This window comes from Jaculus jaculus, chromosome 2 (genome assembly GCF_020740685.1).
Source record: "Jaculus jaculus isolate mJacJac1 chromosome 2, mJacJac1.mat.Y.cur, whole genome shotgun sequence".
Lineage (NCBI taxonomy): Eukaryota > Metazoa > Chordata > Mammalia > Rodentia > Dipodidae > Jaculus > Jaculus jaculus.
In genome coordinates, this window is record NC_059103.1 from 8,797,917 (window position 1) to 8,818,700 (window position 20,784).

A 20,784-nucleotide genomic window follows, 5' to 3' on the forward strand; every position below is an offset into this window, starting at 1 on the left:
GAGGAACCACCCCACTGATGATTTCCTTTGTGGTTATGCTAATTGACATTCCTACTAAATCTTCCCTCACACATCCTCATGAGCATGTGTTACTAACAAGAATCCTTTTGTGAAGAAAAACATTCTCTCTCATAAATAAATAAAAAATAAAACATTTTTTAAAGGGCTGGAGAGACGACTTCATTGTTAAGGCACTTGCCTGTGAAGCCTAAGGATCCAGGCTCAACTCCCTAGAACCCATGTAAGCCAGATGTACATGGTGGCTCATGCATCTGGAGTTTATTTGCAGTGGCTTAGAGGCCCTGGAGCACCCATTCTCTCCCTCTCTCTCTCTCTCTGTCTCTCTGTCTCTCTCTCTCTCTCTCTCTCTCTCTCTCTCTCTCTCTCTCTCTCTCCTCTTTCCCTCCTTCTTTATGTCTTTAATAAATGCATATAAAAACATTAATAGGGAAAATAAAAGCATTCTTATTTAGAGACCAATGACTTATTTTTCCTTTTGCATATTATGCCTTTAGTAGAATGTCTGAAAATTCAATCTATAGACCTGGATTTGTGGGGGTGTTGTTTGTTTGTTTCTTGTTTTGTTTATTTGTTTGTTTGAGGTGGGGTCTCACTCTAGCCCAGGCTGACCTCGAATTAACTTTGTACTCTCAGAGTTGCCTCAAACTCATGGTGATCCTCCTACCTCTGCCTCCTGGGTGCTGGTATTAAAGGCATGTGCCACCATGCCTGGCTTTATCATTTCTTCTTTTTCTCCATAGCTTTTCAGTTTTACTGATAGCATCTTTCTTTTGGAAATTCTCCCTTGCACACGTGTGGTATCTGTGGTATATGCACGTGTATGTGTGCAGATGCATATCTCTGTTCCCCACAAGGCTGAGGTACTGGTGTGGGTGGCCCAGCTTTTATTTATTTATTTATTTTAATGTGGATGCAGACATACATTGCATGCTGGTCAACTCAAGTCTACCTTTGCCCAGTCTCTTTTCCCCTGCTTCCCAGCATGGATGTGGCTATTCAACCTTCAAGTATTTGCTGTCATTTGTCCCTCTATGACTGGCTGAGCAGACAAGGCTGAACTTCTCCTGATTTAGATTAAAAGCATTCAATATTTCATCAGTAAACGTGGTGTTAGTTGAAATTTTGTTTCGCATAGAAATGCATACAAATTTATTGTTTTACATAGATTGTTATCATTTCACATAGAAATTTATCATTTTACATAGGAATTTATCAAGTTGGTAAAGTTTCCTTCTCTCCATAGTCACCTGAATGTTTATCATGAAGGGATAGTAGAAGAATCCATTTTTATAGAAAACACATTCTATATTTTTTTATTAAAAAATATATACTTTTAGGTGATGGACATGACATTCAAGAAAGATTCAAGGAACAGCCTCTCCCAAAGTGAAAAATAGAATTGTCTCTTTTTCTATTTGTCCCTAAAGGAAACAATTAAGAAAAAAAGAATTTACATAGAACTGCATTATTTCTGCCAGTGAATAATTTAGATTCCTTATCTCTGAGGTACTGAGTATGACTCTGATTTCACCAGTCACCACACCAAGGTATTTCTTTTTTATTTTTTGAGGCAAGCCCAACAAACTGACCTTTTTTTGTTTTGATTTGTTTTGTTTTTGTTTTGCAAGGTAGAGTCTCACTCTAGCCCAGGCTGACCTGGAATTCACTATGTAGTCTCAGGGTAGCCTTGAGTTCTTGGCAATCCTCCTACCTTTGCCTCCTGAGTGCTGGGATTAAAGGTGTGTGCCACCATGCCCAGCCAGACTGGCCTTTTCTAATGCAAGAGGGCAAGAGTGGGAGCAAGTGAGAGAGAGAGAAAGAGAACTGGTGAGCCAGGGCCTCTGGCTACTGCAACTGAACTCTTAGTGCCCATGTGCGATCTTGGGCACTTGTGTCACTTTGCGTGTGACTTAGGGGGGACCTGGAGAGTTGAACATGGGTCCTTCGGCTTCACAGGCAAGTGCCTTAAACCCTCGAGACATTTCATAAAGAACTGTCCTCATCCTGCAAATACGTGTGAACACAGACAGACTACTTGTGATCTGCTCCCAATTCCTTCCTTCTTGCCCAACCTGGGAGATTGAACCAAGTTTTATTCATACCTATTCCCTTAGAAAAATGGTCTCTCAACTATGCACAAGTTTTCTATCTAAAAGGAAGCTGGAATATAAAGTCCTAATCCACATGAGGTAGATGAGGACACTGGTGCCACATCCACCTTTGTCAAAGGTGAAGCATTTGACAAGGATAGTTGTTGAATGTGTTGCATTTACTGACTTTAAATGGGTGATGCCTGGGTAGCATATTTTACAACTGTGAACTTCTTCAAACTTATATAGGCCAATATCTCTTTTGCTTTGGACTCTAGAATTTCGGTCCAGTGGGATTTATGAAAAAAGCCATTTCCATATCTGAAGATGAAGAGTGGAAGAGAATGAGGACACTGCTGTCTCCAACCTTCACTAGTGGGAAACTCAAGGAGGTAATAAAATAGGAGGCTTTTGACCGGAAATGGAAAGAACACATCTAGAGTGGGGAGAAAGAGACAAGCGAAACCCTATGGCTTGTCAGCTAGCTTATCTACTAGAATCAGTGAGCTTTAGGCTCACTGAGAGAGCTGGTCTCAAAGGATTAGATGAAAAAGTCATTGATGCCGGCCGTGGTGGCACACGCCTTTAATCCCAGCACTCAAGAGGCAGAGGTAGGAGGATCACTGTGAGTTCAAGGCCACCCTAAGACCACATAGTGAATTCCAAGTCAGCCTGAGCTAGAGTGAGACCCTACCTCAGGGGGTAAAAAAAAGTGATTGAGGAACACACTCAACCTCAACCTCTGGCCTGCACATACATGCACATATGTGTATATGTCCCCATACATGTGTGTGCACACATGTAGGAACCCCTATGCACACCACACACACACAAACAAAAAATAAGAGCAAATCTTGGGACAGACCTAAGGTAAAGTCATAATCTTTTTCTAAGGAGAAGTCGTCTCCTTTGATACTTCCTAAAAATTACCTTATACAAGGTTCACTGTTGATGTGACTGGTTTTCTGCTGGATCATTGGGAAGCCATGCCCTCTCACACTTGAGTCCCTTGGTTTCATTATGAATGTCCTTTCTTTTGTGTGTAGATGTTTCCCATCATCAACCAGTACACAGACGTGCTGGTGAAAAACCTCAGACAGGAAGCAGAGAAAGGAAGGAACGTGACCACGAAAACGTAAGCAGAAGGACAGAGTCGGGGTGAAGTGGTCTAGAGCTGCCTGCTGGGGGCTGAGGTTCCCAGTGTGAAGTCACTCCAGGGTCCAGACAAAAGCCAAGCGCGGTATAACAAGGGCAATAGGCAATTCAAGACACGCATCTTCAGGGTGGCCCAGGGCTCTCATCTCTGCGTACCAGAGCCACAGTGGTTTATGTGCTCATTTGTCATTTTGTACATTCTGGAAACCAAACAGTTTAGAAATAAGAAAGATAATCTGGGCAAATTTGTTCATGTAGAGAGAGGGTCGGAAATAGAGGTGGAGAAGGCACTGGTTACTAAGAGGTTGTGTGTGCACCAAGGAAGTTTCAATGTGGAACTTTGAACAACTTAAACATCTAGAGGTTTACTGCGGATAACGATGAGATATTAAATACTAAGTATCCCCAGTATCTCCTTTTCCCGGTCTCTAAGAGGGAAGTCCCTGGAAGACAATCCTATCACCTATTATATAAACTGGGACATTTTGAATTATGCAAGAAACACGGATGTAAACTTCAATCGTAATAAGGAACTCTCTGGGCACTTAAGTATAAGATCTCCCTCTTGTCTATTCTGAGAAAAGTTTTAATGTTTCCATAGGAATATCATTGATTTTTACAACTAACAGCGATGATTCTGCCCTTAGCAACATTGTGGAAGAGCGGGTCTATCAGGGGTTGGAGGTCAGCCTGGGTCCAGACAACTGAGAACAGTTACTGTGGTGTAATGTACTAAAGAAAACCCAGGTCTGAGCACAGAGGCTGGTGGTGAGGGAAGACCTCACTGCATGTCCTCCTCCTCCTCCCCTGAGGCCCCTAGGAGAAGTAGCTTGCCCCACATTGTCCTACTAAAGCACAGTGCTTCCGTGGTTATTGTCACCCACACCGCACTCACACTGCTGCAGTGTGTCTGGTTATGTGTCTCTGCCTCTCTGTGACGAAATGTCGTAGTGTCCCTGGTACTCCCTGGGCACCAGGGCAGCTGCAACACTGGCACCTGATGAACTCCTTGGGAGTGGGTGTGATGGGAGTCTAGACTCACACGTGATCCACCGGGGAGTTCTGAGAGACTGGGCCTCTCTGCCTGTGTTTTCTGGGCATATGAAATTACTCCTGCCTTCAAACACCATAAGTAGAAGAAAGAACGGAAAGAAAAGGAAGAAGTTAAGTTGGAAAAGAGGCAGAGGTTAAATTTATCTCTCTCCCCTCAGCATTTTGGGGGCCTACAGCATGGATGTGATCACTGGGACATCATTTGGAGTGAATGTCGACTCCCTCAACAACCCACAGGACCCCTTCGTGGAAAAAGTCAAGAAGCTCTTAAAATTTGACTTCTTTGATCCAATGTTCTTCACAATAAGTATGTGGACCACTATTTTGTTCTCTTTCTCCTTTTAGGTAATAGCTTAATGAGTTATCATTCACTTAGCCTTGTAAGTAGTCCAGCTATCATCTAGTAAGCTATAGAACATTCTTGTGCACTCAGAACCCCTGTACTTTTAACTATCAACTCCCCTATCTTGCTCAGGCCTCAGGAGTGTAGACTACTTTCTAACTCAATGATTTCCCTAGTCTATACTTCCCGTGAATGAATTTTTAAATATTGCCCTTTATGTCTAGCTTCTGCTTTCAAAAGTTCATTCATTTTTGAAGCACGTCTCAGGACCTCCATTCTTTTTATGGCTGAATAATACTCTATTGTACGGACTTACCACATTTTGCTCGTCCATTCATCAGAGGAAGATCACTCGATTTGTTTCCATGTTTTAGCTGTTGTGGACAGTATTGTTATGAATATTACTGAGCAAATTTGTGTTTGGAAGCCTGTGTTTTTGGTGTATGTGTTTAGTAGTATATGTGGTATGTGTGTATGCATGTAATATGTGCATATGTGTGCAGATGCGCACACCCCGTGTGGACATGTGCAGAAGCCAGAGGAGGAGGCATCAGATGTGCTTGTCCATTGCTCTTCCACCTTACTTCCTAGAGACAAGGTCTCTCACTTTACTTGGAGCTCATTGTATTTCTTTTAACTAGTCTGGTCAACCAGTGAACCCCAGCAATTCTTCTACCTCTCTATCCCTCAGCAAAGGGTTACAGACTTGTATGCCATACCCATCTTTTTACTTGGATGCTGGGAATTGAACTCAGGTGTTCATGCTTGTGAAGCAAATATTGAGCAATTCTTTTTTTTTCAGTTCTGGACATACATTGAAAAGTGGAAGGGTTGGTTTGCATAGCAATGTTTAATATAGTATGGTTAAATTATTAAGGAAGTGCTAAACTCTAGTCCAGGCTGACCTGGACCTCACTCTGTAGCCCCCAGGCTGGCTTCAAACTCATGATGATCCTCCTACCTCAGCCTCTTGAGTGCTGGGGTTAAAGATACATGCCACCCCTCACTGCTTGAATGTCATTGTGTCTCCATCTTACAAGTTGCTTATATTGTAAGTTCTTTTTTTTTTTTCATTTGCCTGCAATTTTAAAGTACCCTTTATAATTCTTCTTTGATTAAGCTGGCTGTGGTGGCACACACTATTAATCCCAGCACTTGGGAGGCAGAGGTAGGCGGATCACTGTGAGTTTGAGGCCACCCTGAGACTACAGAGTAAATTCCAGGTCAGCCTGGGCCAGAGTGAAACCCTACCTTGAGAAACCAAAAAAAATAATAATAAAGTTATTTTATTTAAGAACATATTAATTGACTTGCATATTAATCAGTTTTTCCCACTTTCCCTCTACTATAAATTTCTGGTTTCATTCTTTGGTGGTTGAGAAGCATAAGCTATGTGATGTCAATCCTGAAAACTCCTTCTTGAAGTTATAATTAACAGTGGTGCTGGACTAAAGCCTGATTTATCAAAAGAGACTTTAGCCCAATGTGAAAAAGGGCAAGAGGTCAGAGAGCTTCACCCTTTTCCTTCAGCTGCTGCAGCCATGAAGGAGAGACCACTGATGTCCGCATTATGTTGGTGGCTCCATGTGCCCATGTCCTTGTCCACACACTGGCCTGGAGCCTGAGCCATGTCACGGAGGGAGTGGCTCTTGGTGGAGATCCTGAGACTATGACCATTCTGAGTGGTAGAATAAACATAATTGTCCCGGATCAATTTTACGTGTTCACCACGGTCCTCTCTTTCCTTTCCTTCCCCTGCAGTACTGTTCCCATTCCTGACGCCAGTTTTTGAGGCCTTAAATATCTCCATGTTTCCAAGAGATGTTACAAACTTTTTTAAAACCTCCATAAAAATGATGAAAGAAAGTCGCCTAGAAGAGAAAGAAAAGGTAATATGTAGTCGGGTTAGGGATTTCACTATGATAATTTAGTGGGCTGTGTCTGTGCTCCTCTGTAACTTCTAAAATTTAAATGAAGCACTCTAGTTTGAGGGCAGGGGAACTTTTGTATTCTGAGAATGAATACTGTGATGGTCAGGACTAGAGATATAAAATGAGTTGGGGGGCTGGAGAGCTGGCTCCGTGGTTAAGGAGCTTGCTTGCAAAGTCTAATGACCTGGGTTCTATGCCCCAGTGCCCACGTAAAGTGGCACGTGCATCTGGAGTTTGTTTGCAATCACTGGAGGCCCTGGTGCACTCATTTTCTCTCTCTTTCTCTCTCTCTCCCTCTCTCTCTCTCCTTGTAAATAAATAAAATTGTTAAAATGAGTTGGAGAGAAAGCATTTAAAAATTAATAATATGTATAACAATTAGTATGCCATATAATAAATATATGTGACATTAAAAACTTTATCACATGCCAGATAAAGGAATCCTTGCATACTGTGGGTAGAGATGTAAATGAGTGAGAGACACTATGGAAAACTGTATGGATGGACCTCAAAAATTAAAACGCATAATTTTTCACCAATGACAATAAAACTCAAGGCTTCATGCACAGTAATTCAGCACTTTATCCTTGAACAGCCAAGCAATATAAATATAATCGCATGATCCTATTCTGGAGTTGCTCATTGATGACAAAGTTTTATAGATCAGAACATCCCAATGGTTAATAGTTACTTTGGTCAATCATTAAAGTTCTGTGTGATCTGAGTTCAGACTGGAGCAAAAAGAACTGCCCCAATTTTAAAACCATATGATGCAGCCATCCCCGTGATTATTATATATTTTAAGAAAATAAAATAAATATGGGCTAGAGAGATGGCTGAGCAGTTAGGGCACTTACTGCAAAGACAAAGGACCCAGGTTCGATTTCCCAGTACCCATGTAAAGCTGGATACACAAAGTGGTGTTTGCATCTGGAGTTTGTTTGCAGTGGCTAAAGGCTCTGGCATGCCCATTTTCTCTCTCTATCTGCCTCACTATCTCTCTATCATAAATAAATAAGTAAAATATTTTTAAAAGATAAAATAAATATGAATAATATGTACTTGTACTCCCATGTTTATGGGATGACTATTTAAAAATCATAAAGGACAAATGGATGGACTTTTAAATTTTAATAACAAATAATTGATAGAAGATGAATATAATTAAAGTGATTTAAGCGGTATCCAAAATATACATGTGTTACAACCATATTGTATCACTTTAATATATACCTTTTTTCATTTTTATTTTTAATTCCCTTTACCTAAGGATAAATTTTTTTAAATAATGGAGGAAAACTTATCACATCCTTTACACTTAAAAAATAATAATAAAGATTCTGGTCCACCAGGCGTTTAATCATGCCTTTAATCCCAGCACTTGGGAGGCAGAGGTAGGAGGATTACTGCGAGTTTGAGGCCACCCTGAGACTCCATAGTGAATCCCAGGTCAGCCTAGGCTAGAGTGAGATCCTACCTCAGAAAGCAAACAACAAATAAGTAAATAAATGAATAAGGATTCTGTTTAAGAAGTATTCCCAAGTACTTAGCTTGTTTTCACCAGACTTTAAGTTGATGGGAATCATTTCATTTATAAGCCTGTCATTGGCGATATTTTCCAGAAGAATGATATTTCAGGCTACCTGGTGCTATCTCACCTATTCAGCTTTCACATTTTAATTTTTTTTTTTGAGACAGAGTCTCACTCTGTGGCCCATGCTAGCCTCAAACTCTCATTCCACCTGTCACAGCTCACTAAGACCTGGGATGACAGGAGTGTGCCAACCCCAGCTGGCTGGTCCACTTTAAACTGGCATCCTCATGACCTGGAGTGTGCACCAGGGCCGTGAGCATCAAGGCTTTGACACAAACAGCCAGGCCGGAAAGCTCACAGGTCAGGGAGGTAAAACGGTTCCCCTGCTGGCAGCCAGAACTGTATAGCATTCTGAGGTGGTAGGATGTTTGAAGACACTTACCCAAAACTCTGCTGGTGAGATCTGGAAATGGCAGGAGTTTGGTCTGTGAAGACACAGGCTTGTCACCACGCCAGGACAACAAAAGACTGAAGCCCACAGCTTCTTCCTGAGGAAGCAGTGGGGAAAGCAACAGAGCCGGCCACTGTCTGGCTGGAGTCTGTGTTCAGAGGCCAGAGACGCTCAGGGTGGGGCAGAGCAGAGTCCAAAGCCATCAGACAGAGTAGCCAATTCCAACTCAAGGAAACATTTGGTTCTCCAAAGTTAATACATGGATAATTTTGTTTGCCAGCGACGTTTGCAACCTCAGCCAGACTTAAGTTAAATAAGCCATATTCTTATAAGGGTGGCTCAGCTCTGCCCCCGGAACTCATCTTTGAAAACAATTATATATTTGGGGTAGAGACATGGCTTAGTGGTTAAGATGCTTGCCTATGAAGCCTAAGGACTTAGGTTCAATTCCCCAGTACCAACGTAAGCCAGATGCACATGTTGACACATGCATATGGAGTTTGTTTGCAATGGCTAGAGGCCCTGGCACACCCATTCTCTCTCTATCTCCCTCTTTCTCCCTCTCTATTTCACAAATAAATTAATTAAATATTTTTTAAATTTTTTATTTATTTATTTGAGAGCGACAGACACAGAGAGAAAGACAGATAGAGGGAGAGAGAGAGAATGGGCGCACCAGGGCTTCCAGCCTCTGCAAACGAACTCCAGACGCGTGCGCCCCCTTGTGCATCTGGCTAACGTGGGACCTCGGGAACCGAGCCTCGAACCGGGGTCCTTAGGCTTCACAGGCAAGCGCTTAACCGCTAAGCCATCTCTCCAGCCCTAATTAAATATTTTTTAAATTTATTTATTTATTTACAAGCAGAGAGAGATGAAAGAGAAACAGGGAGAATGGGCACTCAAGGGCCTCCAGCCACTGCAAACTGACTCCAGACACATGCACCACTTTGTGCATCTAGCTTAACTGGGTACTGGGGAATCGAGCTCCAGTCTTTAGGCTCTAAAGACAAGCGCCTGAACCACTGAGAGATCTCTCCAGCCTCTCAGGACTCCTCTTTTAAATTCTTTTAACGTTCTTTTTTCTCTGTAAAATTTCTCTCCTTTCAGCCCCGAGTGGATTTTCTTCAGCTGATGATAAACTCGCAGAAATCCCCAGACACGGAGTCTCATAAAGGTAACCAAGGAAGCTGCTTGTCAGGCGATAAGGAAGTTAAGAGATAAGATTATGCTGGAGATGAAAGAAAAAGGAGAGAGGAAGGAAGGAAATGGAGAAGGAAGGAGAGATAGAGGGAGTAATCACTATTTTTATTCTACTTATTCCCTCCGTCCCTTCTTCATTTTCTTCCTTCCTTCTTTCTTTTTATGTACTAAAATCTCTTACTGTCATTACTTATTTTTTTAATTTTTTTGTTTATTTTTATTTATTTATTTGAGAGCAACAGACAGAGAGAAAGAGGCATAGAGAGAGAGAGAGAGAGAGAGAGAGAGAATGGGTGCTCCAGGGCCTCCAGCCACTGCAAACGAACTCCAGATGCGTGCGCCCCCTTGTGCATCTGGCTAACGTGGGACCTGGGGAACTGAGCCTCAAACCGGGGTCCTTAGGCTTCACAGGCAAGCGCTTAACCACTAAGCCATCTCTCCAGCCCTGTCATTACTTGTCGTAACACTCAGATTCTCTCATGTTTGTCCACTGGAGAAGTTCCTTCATGTGGCCTCCTGAAATTTTTCTTTCATCTCCATTTTTATTGCCTACTTTAAAAAGCAGGTTGTATTATGTAAAGGAACTGTAGCTGCATCACAAACCTGAGCTGAATATAATGAGGTTTTCCTGTATTCCTCATCATCCCATAGACATAGCCTCCTGCTCTTCTCGCTGAACAGTAGAGTCGTATGCTTGGTGCAGACACTGAACCCACACGTACACATTATTACCAGTGAAAGCGTACAGCTTTATGGGATTCTTGGTGTTGTGCAATCAGCGGGATGTGATAAGTGTATATGGACATGCATCGGCCTTGTGGAGCATTCTGTCTCTTTTTCCCATCCACTTTCCTAAGTATCTGCCTGCATTCTGATGCAACCATTTCTGGCCTCTGCTCAATTTCTCCAAACCGCTCTCGTATCAGCAATTTGTCCAAAGATCCCAGTTTGTAATACAAAAGGGAATTTTGAATGAAAATTCTGAAACTCAGATGTAACCATGGCCCTGTGGATTGTTGGTCCTTGAGTTCGTCCAGTGGATAAAGTCTGCAAATGAAGTATGAGCATGTGGAAGAGGGAAGAGAAAGATTTCTGTAGCCAAGTTTAGTCTCGTAGCCTCTCCTTTCTCTCTTCTGTGTACCCTCTCTCCCCTCTCCTTGCATTGTTTCCTCCCTACAGGAGGAAAGAGATTTACAGAGATGTAGTGAGCGCATTCATCCTTGAAAACCAGACTAGGACACTTTATCTGGTGCGCTGCAAGGGGCAGCATGCTGGGCAGTAAGCAGTTCACAGCGTGCAGCATAAAGCTGGGGGAGTCGCCACGCTGGAGAAGAACTTGTTTAGTTAAAGTTTATTTGGCCAGTGTAGGGTTTGGAATAAGCCACTGAGTGTGTCGATTGCAGTAAAACAATCTCAGCCATGTAAACAAGGGCCTTCCTGATTGACCAAAGTTCAGTCCTTGTCAGAGGCTAATGTCACACACAAGGGGCCGAGGACAGCCCTGGGATATCAGGACACCACACTTCACCAATACTAGCTTAGCTGGAGGTGAGGTCTTTTTTTCCCCCTTCAGGATTTCTGGAGCAAACTTGTAGAAATTCCCTAATGAGAATTCCTTCCATTTTCTAGTTTCTTTTTTTATTATTATATTATTTTTATTTATTTATTAGAGGCAGAGAGAAGGACAGAGAGAGAGAGAGAGAATGGGTGCGCCAGGGCCACTAGCCACTGCAAGCACAACATGCATGTGCCACCATGTGCATCTGGCTTATGTGGGACCTGGAGAATCAAACCTGGGACCTTAGCCTTCACAGGCAAGTGCCTTAATTGCTAAGCCATCTCTCCAACACTCATTTTCTAGTTTCTGACTAGTGGTCTTACCTCCACATATATCTATGGCATAAAAACTTCTATTGTGCTCAATGCCAAGCTGCAAGTGTTGGCCAGTCATCTGAGAACATTCTAGATTGTTTGATTTACATGTCAGATAAGAGGAATGTGCTGCAAATCTATATGTGTACTTCCTTGTAACTGTCTTGTGTCTGCCAAGTGTCTACCCTTGTGCAAGTTTGTGGGATTCAAGAACCAGTCTATAAGCTTGCCATCAGTACAGTAACCCTGGCCATGTGTCCTACTGAACGTATGACATGCTGCCAGTGACATGGAAGAACTGGTTTCAGGGCTGGAGACATGACTGGGTGGGTGAAGTGTTTGCCGTGCAAATCTGTGGACCTGCGTTCAGAGCACAGGCACTCACAGAAAGAGAAGGCAGCTATGCATGGCTACCAAGTAAAAGTCCTCACCCATTCCCTAACTGATGAGGCCTGTGCCCGTGCTTGGCTTATGTAAAAGAGGAGAGCTGGGGCTGGAAAGATGGCTTAGCGGTTAAGCGCTTGCCTGTGAAGCCTAAGGACCCTGGTTCGAGGCTCGATTCCCTAGGACCCACGTTAGCCAGATGCGTCTGGAGTTTGTTTGCAGTGGCTGGAGGCCCTGGCGTGCCCATTCTCTCTATCTCTACCTCTTTCTCTCTGTCTGTCGCTCTAAAATAAATAAAGTAACAACAAAAAAAAATAAAAAAAAAAGAAGAGCTGGAGAGAAATCTCAGTGGTAAGAGCACCTATCACACAAACATGGGCGCCTCCTGGTCCTGAGGCTGCTGAGCTAGACACCTCAGAGCCCATGTACAGAGCTCTGCACGGCCACATACATCCATAGCCCCAGTCCGCAGGGGGCAGAGACTGGAGGACCACTGGGGTCATTGACCAACATTAGATCTGGGTTGAGGGACAGAGGTTGACTTAAGTAAATCCAAGGATTAGTTATCAGGGCACCCAAAGCTCTCTGACCTCCACATGTATGTGCATGTTACAAGTTGTTTCTCATGAGATTATCCAAATTATGATGGTGCTGAGGATGGAAGATTAAGGAGCAGGTAGAAAAGAGAAGTATAGGGCTGGAGGGGTTGCTTAGTGGTTAAGGTGTTTGCCTGAAAAGCCAAAGGACCCAGGTTTGATTCCCCAGGACCCATATAAGCCAGATGCACAAGGGGGCACACACATCTGGAGTTTGTTTGCAGTGGCTGGAGACCCTGGTGCCCCCATTCTCTCTCTCTCTCTCTCTCTCTCAAATAAATAAATAAATAAAAATATTTTTTTAAAAAGAGAAGTACAGACCTTAAAGAGGCTGGACGAGAATTATTCCCTCAGCTCACCCCTTTGCCAGATGACAATGAAAACCACTCCAAGTGTGCCCTGAATTGCTTTTTCTCATTTCTCTGTAGGAAGCCAGGATCTTTACCTGGGCCTCTCTCCCCTCAAACTATGACCTCCTTTCTCTAAAATCTATTTATTTTCCTTTCCCATTAGCTCTGTCTGACCTGGAGATTGTAGCTCAATCCGTGATCTTCATTTTTGCCGGCTACGAGACCACAAGCAGCGCTCTGTCCTTCGTCTTGTATTTATTAGCCACTCACCCCGACGTCCAGAAGAAGCTACAGGATGAAATTGATGCTGCTCTGCCCAATAAGGTGAGATGGTGACTAGAGTGGAAGGGAAGAAGTGAGGCATTAACATAATGACTCCCCCCACACCAGTAAGAGCTTTCACACCCAAGTGTGAGCATCGATTACCAGTGGTACTGAGGAAGGACCCGAAGATAAATGAATGGGAAACCGTAGATACTGGATACTGCTTGCATGAAGATGAGGTCCTCATAGAAGAACACGGGTGCAGCTTTACCCACTCTCTGTCACCAAGATAATAGCAATCAGAAACACGCACAAAATCCCAGGGGCGTGGAGGCATACGCACTCATCCGGCTTGGTTAGTAATCTGTGCTGATGTTCCTGCGTGCGAGCTGGCCTGGCTGTCCCCTGAGCGGAGCTGGTTCAGGTCGGACTGGACAGGCGAACTCAGACCTGCCCTCCACACCCTCACACGGCTGTCAAAGAGCTTAAGGTGAAGAGGTTGAGGAGTGAGCTATGATGTCTGGCCCCTGAGTCACATTCTTAAACTTTTATTTATTTATTTGAGAGAGAGAGAGAAAGGTAGAGAGATGGAAAGACCGAGAGAGAGAATGGGCACGTCAAGGTCTCCAGGCGCTGCAAACAAACTGCATATGCATGCGCCACCTTGTGCATCTTACGTGAGTCCTGGGGAATCTAACCTTGGTCCTTTGGCTTTGTAGGCAAGCGCCTTAACGGCTATGCCATTTCTCCAGGCCCCAAGTCGCATTCTTGATTTCTATATTACAGCCTTCCTAATGTCTATGACATCATAGCCTACACTTCACAATTCTGCCCAAATTAGGAGACTATGTGGTGCTAATTTACCTAGCCTGTGGGATGGCATAGCTGATTTATTATCCCCTTTGGTGCTGTTCATTACATCCTGAAGAAACAACCTGAAAATTGGTTCAGCATCTGGCCATAAGGCTGTGTGTGTGTATATTCCTCTCCTCAATGAAAGTCTTACTAGAAAAAGATTAAGTACAAAAGTATCAAATACCTGGATCTGTCTTTTGTCATATCTGGGATAGAAGGGACTATCTTTCTCCTCAAAATATTTGCATTTTTATTTGCCATACTGTTTCTAAATTATATGTGCATATAACCAAAAGTGACCATGCAGGCTTTTTTGTAATTTATTTTTATTACTATGGACATACTTAGTACATAAACAACACATATTGGTACCATGCTTTCCCTCATCCCTGCCCCTTTTCCGAAGGGGCCCTCCTTACTGGGGATGCAGGTCATCCCCATGGGTTGAGGTGTGAGCTATGAGAGAGAGGCAGAGAGAATGGGCACTCCAGGGCCTGCAGCCACTGCTAATGAACTCCAGATGTGTGCACTCCCTTGTGTACATGTGCAGCATTGCTAGCTTGTGTCACTGTGCATCTGGCTTATGTGGGACCTGGAGATTCAAACATGAGTTCTTAGTCTTTGCAGGCAAGTGCCCTAACTGCTAAGCCATCTCTCCAGCCTATAAAATATTTGTTAAAAGAGAGGTAAATGGCATTCCAAAGGATGACCCCCAAGGTCGTCCTCTGACATCCACATGCACACATGTGTGCATGCACCCCAAGCATACATAAGAATACATATGCATGCATACATACATGAACAAAAAATGAAAGAAGGAAGAGAAGAAAGAAAGAAAGAAAGAAAGAAAGAAAGAAAGAAAGAGAGGGGAGGGAGGAAGGAAGGAAGGAATGAGAAGGAGGAAGGAAAAGAAAAAAAAGCACAGAAAAGAAAAGAAAGAAAAAGCAGTGCATGGAAATGCTGAGAATTTTAGGCTCAGGTTTGGGATTGTCCCAAAGACCTCCCATATTCATAATTATTCTACATTTCCTTCTCACTGGACCACTCAGCAGGCTGAAGCATTTGACCACTAATAAGATCCTCTGTCAACATGAATTGTCCTGTGGTGCTCCTAAGACCTAACTAGCGCTGCAGAGATGAAAGTCAATCCCAAGTCTTTATTCATAAAAACCACTTTGTTTCTTCCCAGACACCTGCCACCTATGATGCCCTGGTACATATGGAGTACCTGGACATGGTGGTGAATGAAACTCTCAGATTATACCCAATTGCTGGAAGACTTGAGAGAGTTTCTAAGGCGGATGTTGAAATCAATGGAGTGTTCATTCCCAAAGGGACTGTGGTGATGATACCAAGCTATGCCCTTCACCGAGACCCAATGTGCTGGCCAGAACCAGAGGAGTTCCGCCCTGAAAGGTACAGGGGCCATGGGCATAGGAGACCACTTGGTTCAATCGTGACAGGTTGCTCCTTAGTACAGGAGAGGAACATGTGGCAATGACCATCTGCCTATCATCTCTCCAGCTCTCTGTCATCTATCTATATAACTGTGTAGACTTTCAGAACTTTTGTAACATCTGCCATATCTTCTTCACGATTATCTAGCTTTACATATTTGGGCTTTCTGTTCCTTCCCAGTTTTCTGTCTGTTCCCATCACTTGTTTCCATTAGCTTTAGGAAGAATTTTCATCTTCCATTTATTAGGAGTTGCCTCCTGCAGCCTCTATTGCAGCTGTATGTGTACAGGATGGGGGAGGGGCTGGAAAGTCCTTTTGCCTGATGGTTGAACAGTCTGGCTGAACAGAAGAGACACTGGTCATCCCTGTCGGGTCTCTGGCTGCGGTGTGAAGCCAGCTCCCCATGCTCCCTGTGGGTGGTGACTCTTCCAAAGCCGAGTCGTCTGCTCCTTACACATTGAACCATTTCTTCTTGGAGGTGGCTTGACCAGGCTCTTCTGGGAAGTTAGAGTCAAGGTCAGGCTTGAGTCTGAAAACGGCACTTTCTCTGTTGTTACATTGGCAAGCAAAGCACAGAACGGATGTTTTAGCAGAGGATGTCTGGAATCTGCACGTGTGGGTCTGTAAGGACGCACCTCCTGGCGCCAGTTACCTGGACTTGCTGGCTGTGGCGTGCCTGCTCTCACCGTTGAGGTTCCGTGTGGTACTTGCTGGAGAAGCTCAATGCAGTTGGCGGGTTTCTCTCTTTCTGTGCTCGCCTCCATCTCAACACTGTCACCCCCTGTCGCTCCATGACTATAAACTCAGACCACTTCCTGTAGTTCCGGTTGATTCAAGCACATGACACAGGTAAAATTCGGTGACTGTGTATCAGGGGCACTGTGTATCCAAAACAAGTATAAATGTTAGTAAATGTCTACTATAAGGAATGTTTGACAAATCCACAATTCTGTTCTAAAAAAGTCAATGTACACCATACTCTCAATGCATCTCCATGTACCCAACATCCACTCACCCACAGCCCTCACTGTCTCATGCTTTGTGAAACACGCCGCCTGTAACGAAAATCTATAACCACATTGTCACTATCACTTTCGTAAATAACTGCTTTTCTCTTGTCATTTAAATGGCATCAGATCTGAATACAATGTGTCTAGCCTTCCAGGATTTTATACCCTAAAGGAACATAAAAAGAAATTAATTATGAATACTACATTAGAATAAAATCATTTATGTTTTGTAAATTGTCAGACTTGAGGAAAGAGGGAGGGGGAAGAAAAACAGAAGAAGGAAGAGAAGTAGAAGAAGAGGAGAAAAGAGGGGAAGAAGAGAGGATGAGTTAGGAAGATGAGGGAGAGAAGAAGAAAGAAAGGGAGAATTCATTATGGGGAGAAGGGAGGACTGGAGACAGGAATATAGAAGCAGAAAAAAGGAAGGAGGAGAAAGAGACAAAAAGGAAGAAAGGAAGGAAGGGAGACAGAGAGGGGGAAAGAGAATGATGAAGGGAAGAGAAAACAACCATTTCCATAGCGGGAGGGACGTTTATCCTCCTCCTACAGTGCATAAAGGCGATGTGTAGAGACGATCACACTTCCCTTCTGCTGGTCTCATTTCTCATGTTCCTGAGTATGAACATATCGTCACCTTGAATGTAATTTTAGTGTGTAGAGATATTTTCTTCTAAAGAGCACTGACCTCACTTCCTTAAAGCTGAATATTCCCTTATGGTAAGAAGAAAGATCGATCTGTAACTTACAACTCCAAACCATAGTAGGATTTTAGCAACCAGCCCTGGAAAGAGCCCTGTCCGGCCGCTTGTGGATATCCTGGTGGCCATGGAAAGCAACTAGCTTGTGATTTTCATGCTTCACTGACTTCTTTCTCTCTGCTATTGTGACACCAGGTTCAGCAAGAAGAACAAGGACAACATCAATCCTTACATCTACATGCCCTTTGGAAATGGACCCAGGAACTGCATCGGCATGAGGTTTGCGCTCATGAACATGAAACTCGCTCTTGTCAAAATCCTACAGAACTTCTCCTTCCAACCTTGCAAGGAAACTCAGGTCAGTGCACTTTCTGGAGAAAAAAAAGTTATTTTATGCACGTTTCTTGTGGACTGAGGGATTTATATGGAGAAAAGTGTCTGCTTACTCATTTTTTGACTTGTTCTATGAGCCAAGTCATCCCTTCTGCGATATCTGTTACAGTTAGGGGTCCTTCAGTTTGGGAGTTCTATCATTTTTTTGTCTGTTTTTATGTATGGTGTGTGTGTGTGTGTGTGTGTGTGTGTGTGATGTAAGGGAGGGCACACATGTGGAGGTCAGAGGACAACGTCAGATGTTGGTCCTGGTCCCTTGCCTTCCGCCTGGTGTGACGCAGGGTCTCTGATTGTTTAGGGGCACAGTGGCCAGGCTGGCTAACCCAAGTGCTTCCTGGGATTCTCCAGTCTCTACCTCCCACCCCGCCTTAAAGACACGCTAGGACTTCAGACACTCACATCACAGCATCCATCCTTATGTGGGCACAGGAGAGCTGAACCCAGCTCCTCACATTCTCATAGGAACTAGGAAGTGCTCTATGTAATGACACATATTCCATTCTCACCTTTTGATTTTAAAAACAAAAGCATAAAGATGGTGTACAGTCAATGCAGATCGGCAAGGTCTGGCTACATGTCGTCTCTCTGAACTTGGGCAAACGTTAAATTCAGCTTCATGGCAGCCGTGCCTTCCCGGTCAGAGCTGACAGAATCACCTGCATGCTAGTGGTTTGTTCCAGGATTCCTGCATTTAATCCACATCCCAGCCCTGGCAGTAGGTTTCCTACCCTGGCGAGAGGGAGATAGAGACAGGACCCCACAGTTGTGGCTTCAGGGTATACAGCTGGGGTGGGGTGGATGCTCCCTGTGAGCTTCCAGGTCCTTTCCAGGCTGACTCTTCTCAACCTCTTTTCTTGCCTTTCTCTCTGATGAGATCAGAAGGTCTTGCAGGCCTCCCCAGTGTTGAAGGAGAGCTTTGAAGATGGGGCAAAGATTCAGCCAAAACTGTGTAGAGGGCTGGAGAGATGGCTTAGTAGTTAAGGAACGTGCCTGTGAAAGCTAAGGACCCGGATTCAGTTCTCCAGGTCCCACATAAGCCAGATGCATATGGTGGTGCATATACCTAGAGTCTGTTTGCAGTGGCTAGAGGTCCTGGTGCACCCATTCTCTCTCCCCCCGCCTCTTTCTTTTGCTCCCTCTCTCTAATACATAAATAAGAATTAAAAATCATTTTTAAAAAATTTTAAAAACACTGTGTAGAGCTCAGAAGTTACCTTTTTTACTATCCTTAGACTCCCAGGGATGCTATAACAGCCAAGAAAAGGTGGGAACAGGGGAGAAGTCCCAGTTGATAAAGTGTTTGCTGTGCAAGCAGAAGGATCTGAGTTCCGATCTCCAGCACCACCTCAAACTGGCTGCAGTGGCACATGCCTTGGAACTCCAGCTTGGGAAAGTGGAGACAACAGGAACCCTAGGGCTTGCCATCCAGCTGCTTTACTGAAATCAGTGTACCCCAAGTTCTGTGAGACACCCTGTCTCAAAAAGAAGGTGGATAGCAACTGAGGAAGACACCCAGTATTGATCTCTGACTGTCACACATATGTATACATGCACATGCAAGCATACCTGCACACACCCAAGCACCAACGGACATATAAACAGACAGACAGACAAGCACACATACCATGCACGCATGCACATGCCCAGAAACAAAGGAAAGCATAGTTCTTTCTAAAGCGCTCATCAGTATTGAGTTGGGAGAGAGGACTAGTCCCTTCAGAATTTGAGATGTATAATACTTGCATAGGGCCATTGTTAAGTTGCAACACGAAGTTAACTTTTATATCGTTTCCAACAAAGAATGTTGCTAGGCTGGAGAGATGGCTTAGTGGTTGAGGCGCTTGCCTGTGAAGCCTAAGGACCCATGTTCAACTCCCCAGATCCCACATAAACCAGACACACAAAATCACACATGTGCAAGAGCACATATGGGCACAAGGTGTCACATGTGTCTAGAGTTTGATTTTGGTGGCTGGAGACCCTGGAGTGCCAATTCTCTCTCCCTCTCTCTCTCTCTCTCTCTCTCTCTTGTTTGCCCTTACTCTTGCTTTCTCTTTCTCATAAAAAAATTTTTAAATTGCCGTAATTTTCAAGAATCTGATTTAATTTTTAATTATTCTGTGATCTGCACATGTGTGTTTACATATGTATGCATGTACGTAAGTATGCCAACATCTCTTGTCATTACAGGTGAACATCCAGGCTTTACATGAGTGGCTGAGAACTTGAACATGAGCTGGCAGGCTTTCCAAACAAGCACCTTTAACCATTTAGCCATATCCCAAACCCCCAATTTAAATTTTTAAAACCTGCCCCTTTTTACTAAAATTAGAAAAATTAAACAAACAACTAACATGATTTGTTTTCTTAAGCCTGAACTAGAAATAGGTGTTTGTTAAGCCGGGCGTGGTGGCGCACGCCTTTAATCCCAGCACTCGGGAGGCAGAGGTAGGAGGATCACCGTGAGTTTGAGGCCACCCTGAGACTACATAGTTAATTCCAGATCAGCCTGGGCTAGAGTGAGACCCTACCTCAAAAAAATTAAAAAAAAAAAAACAGAAATAGGTGTTTGTGGTTTGGGTGGTTTATCTGTTTGTTTTGCTTTCGTGGATTTTCTTTCACACAAGGTCTTGCTGAGTAGCCTATGCTAGCTTAGAACTCATGATCCTCCTGTCTCAGCCTTCCAAGTGCTGGGTTTTCAGGCATGTGCCACAATACCAGATGAAATGCTTAGTCTCTCTCTTTTTTTTTTAAATTAGAAGGCGAGTACCCACTTTCACAAGCCAGCCTTGACAGAGCTTAGCAGAAGGGCATGAGGAATTCAAGATGACTGGGCTGAGAGCACTGCCCATGTGTTTAGGAAGCATTTCTGTCCTTCGTGGTCTGTGCTTTGTGTCTCAGGTGGGTGGTATTTCACTGACTTCTTCTCATTGTATTTCTGTCACAGATTCCTTTGAAAATAGGCAAGCAAGGACTTCTCCAGGCCGAAAAACCCATCGTTCTAAAGATTGTGTCAAGAGATGGGCTGATAAGTGCAGCTTGATGAAGACTTTGGCTGCGAAGCTATGGCCCGGAGCACCAGAAACCAATTTATTTTGTGAGGGAAATTCAGAACTGAACGTGGGA

At 43.7% G+C, this 20,784-nt stretch overlaps 1 protein-coding gene across 3 annotated transcripts in view; it reads left to right on the top strand.

Moving 5' to 3' along the window:
- Positions 1 to 20,784, top strand: part of LOC101614431 (cytochrome P450 3A9-like) — a 30,106-nt gene extending 9,322 nt beyond the window's left edge. For all 3 annotated transcript variants that reach the window (XM_045142670.1, XM_012950597.2, XM_045142671.1), the window contains 9 exons: positions 2,390 to 2,503; positions 3,158 to 3,246; positions 4,478 to 4,626; positions 6,424 to 6,551; positions 9,686 to 9,752; positions 13,144 to 13,304; positions 15,289 to 15,515; positions 17,461 to 17,623; positions 20,606 to 20,784. In XM_045142670.1, the coding sequence (XP_044998605.1) occupies positions 2,390 to 2,503; positions 3,158 to 3,246; positions 4,478 to 4,626; positions 6,424 to 6,551; positions 9,686 to 9,752; positions 13,144 to 13,304; positions 15,289 to 15,515; positions 17,461 to 17,623; positions 20,606 to 20,701 (1,194 nt within the window). In that variant the 3' untranslated portion in view covers positions 20,702 to 20,784. The remainder of the gene's footprint in view (positions 1 to 2,389; positions 2,504 to 3,157; positions 3,247 to 4,477; positions 4,627 to 6,423; positions 6,552 to 9,685; positions 9,753 to 13,143; positions 13,305 to 15,288; positions 15,516 to 17,460; positions 17,624 to 20,605) is intronic.